At 37.6% G+C, this 2,658-nt stretch overlaps 1 protein-coding gene across 1 annotated transcript; it reads right to left on the reverse strand.

Annotated features, from left to right (window-relative positions):
* Positions 1-301: 301 nt before the first annotated feature.
* LOC143621004 (arabinosyltransferase RRA3-like) lies at positions 302-2,224 on the reverse strand. Its single transcript, XM_077092543.1, has 2 exons — positions 1,977-2,224; positions 302-1,453 (listed from the first exon to the last, which is right to left on the reverse strand). Exons 1-2 carry the CDS (start codon positions 2,154-2,156, stop codon positions 338-340), a joined length of 1,296 nt encoding a protein of 431 aa, XP_076948658.1. The 5' UTR covers positions 2,157-2,224; the 3' UTR covers positions 302-337.
* Between the last annotated feature and the right edge of the window lie 434 nt (positions 2,225-2,658).

A 2,658-nucleotide genomic window follows, 5' to 3' on the forward strand; every position in this document is an offset into this window, starting at 1 on the left:
AACCGGTTTTCAACCGAACCCAACATGACTCGTCCGTTGAGCCAAACTTACCATCCACTTGGGGATCATCAAAAGCTTCAAGATGTAACCACATAAACCAATTCTTATGTACTTAACCGTGTAAAATATATATGAAATTCTCAAGTACTCTTTCGGATTTTACTCCAAGAACAGGATAAACAAAACGCCATTAAACGAAAAATAGATTAACATGAGATCAAACTATACTCCAAACTATAAGGAAAAAAAAACATCAAGACTAGTGGAAATGAAGATCATCATATTACAAACTCAAATACTCTTTCAAAAGGGTTAACCTCATTAAAGCAAGTGAAACTCAACCTGAACCATCAGGGAACGGATCAAGAGCGTCTTGTTTCCCATTAAAGTAGAACTCAACAACCGCTTTCATCCTCGGTAACTTATCAGGATGATAATTAATATGAACAATAACTGGCTTTAACTTCTTCAAATTATCATCTTTTCTCACTTCCTTAAACAAAACTTTACTATTCATAAAAAGATATCGATCCATCGTTCGTTTAGATGCGTGAAGCCCCATATAACCCGGATGAGATGGAAAAAACAGCTCCTCGTTAAACACCGCCTGGTCCCACGCAGGCGGAGGACGAGCCAACCGATCAGACACGCGGTCTAAAAGCTCGATCGCGGGAAAAGTCGGTCTCAAATAAAAAAACCCAGAATTATAAACCCATATACGCATCGTATGTGCATATCGAGCCCAACCCATCGTGGGTTCATCAAACACATCGTTATACCCATACGCAGTCATGTTATCATGCCCATCAGACATCGATTCCACATCCGAATCGCGGTATATATGATCGAACGGGTTCTGTACGTATACAATATCCACATCAGACAACAAAACACTATAACCCAATTGCAAAAACTCCCTCAAGATTCTAAATTTGAGACCCGAAACTGCATGATTCCCACCCGTTTTAGCAACCGAGTCAATATCCTCATCTGGGTCTCTCATGTAATAAGCCACGTCATTTTCTTTGCAATAATCAGCAATCCCATCATCTAATGCCACTACAAGATAATTTGGTATCTTCGCTTTCTTGATACTCGAAACCGATACCTCTAACATGGGTTTAACATTTGAATTTGCTAGTGAGACAATAAGCTCTTTGTTTACTGCAACTTTTTCCAAGATTTTGGATAACCGTGGGTTAACGGTTTCGTCTGGGATAACAGTCGGGTTGGTTCTTAGACCCTTAACAGTTCCAAAAGGCCCGGCTTTTTGTGGGTCACGTGTGACTATAACTTGCTGCACCGACTGACCGCTTTTCCGTTCGGCTGCTTGTAATTTGTCAGTTAAGTCTTTGAGTTGCTTCTTTAGTTCATCATTTGTGGTTGTTAATTCTGCAATGTCTGATTTTAACGTGTTGACTCGCTCTGTAGATTCACATGATGCTGATCCAATCTGAAAAAAGGAGTTAGTATAAGCTTAAAAAGCCTTAAATTAATAAGTAACTTAGAGTAAGTATTAATGAGTTCAATAAGTGACAAAATGAAAAACAATGTTAGGCTTCTTTCTTACTCAAAATAACACGTCGAGCACGCGTACAAACAGTTAAACTTTACGTATAAAAAGAAGATGAATCCATGATTGTGGAGTCAGTTATACTACTTATACCAATAGCAATAACTGATAACGACTCGTCTCAGTATATAACCAAAGCTTAGAAATCAAGTCAACTAGATATAACAGCAAAAGTTTCCTAATCAAGTGTTCTTCACCCTAGTTACAAGTTACAAACACTAAATCTGGCCCAATATTTAAGATCTATGTTCAACATCAAAGTCAATAATAAGATACTGATTAAATAATATAAACTCATTCACACAAATCAATACAAAACACCGGATCCAATAACAAGAGTCAACGAATTATAATCTACGCAACCTATTAATATTAATAATATCTGAGCTTATAAACTCTGTACCTGCAGACGGCGATTCTGGAAATTAGAATCGGAGTTTGAGTGAGCGGAGAAGAGGCCGTTAGGGTACAAAAGAGCCATAAGACATCCGAGTAGGACTCCGATGAGGATTGCAACGATGATTCTGGATCCGCATACTGACTGTGATGCGCTTGTGGATCTACGGCCTATGGGTCCCGCCATTGTTCGGATCTGGAAGGAAGATACAGCATACGATTACGAAGGTTTAGTGAGCATTAGGACCCCTAACAATGGTGGTAGGGAGTGTAGAGGTTGGAAGCAAAGATTAAGATGTTGACTCTGTGTGTTTAGTTAGTGCTTGGTATGTTCTAAATCACGATAATCTTGCCTTAATTAGTAGTTTTACTTTTTTTTTCTCTTTCTTTTGTATTTTTAAACTCTATTTTCTTTTTCTTTTTTTATGAAAGTTGTTTTGTTGAGTAGTTAGTGCTTGGTAGTTTTACAAATGATACCCACACCCCTTCGTCATCTCAATCGCACAAACTCTCAATTTACACTATGAACTCAAACACATTGTTTTTCATACACGGATATAATTAGTATAATGAATTCGTGAATTGATCCCAAATATGAGAAACTAATGATACGCATTATATGCAAATAACAAATGGGAACCATAGTTGGGACAAAAGAAACAATTGTGTAAACTCAAACCCTAATAAAA

This window comes from Bidens hawaiensis, unplaced genomic scaffold, assembly GCF_021521415.1.
Source record: "Bidens hawaiensis isolate Kalapana, Puna unplaced genomic scaffold, B.hawaiensis_p1.1 tig00002759_1, whole genome shotgun sequence".
NCBI classification, from domain to species: Eukaryota; Viridiplantae; Streptophyta; class Magnoliopsida; order Asterales; family Asteraceae; genus Bidens; species Bidens hawaiensis.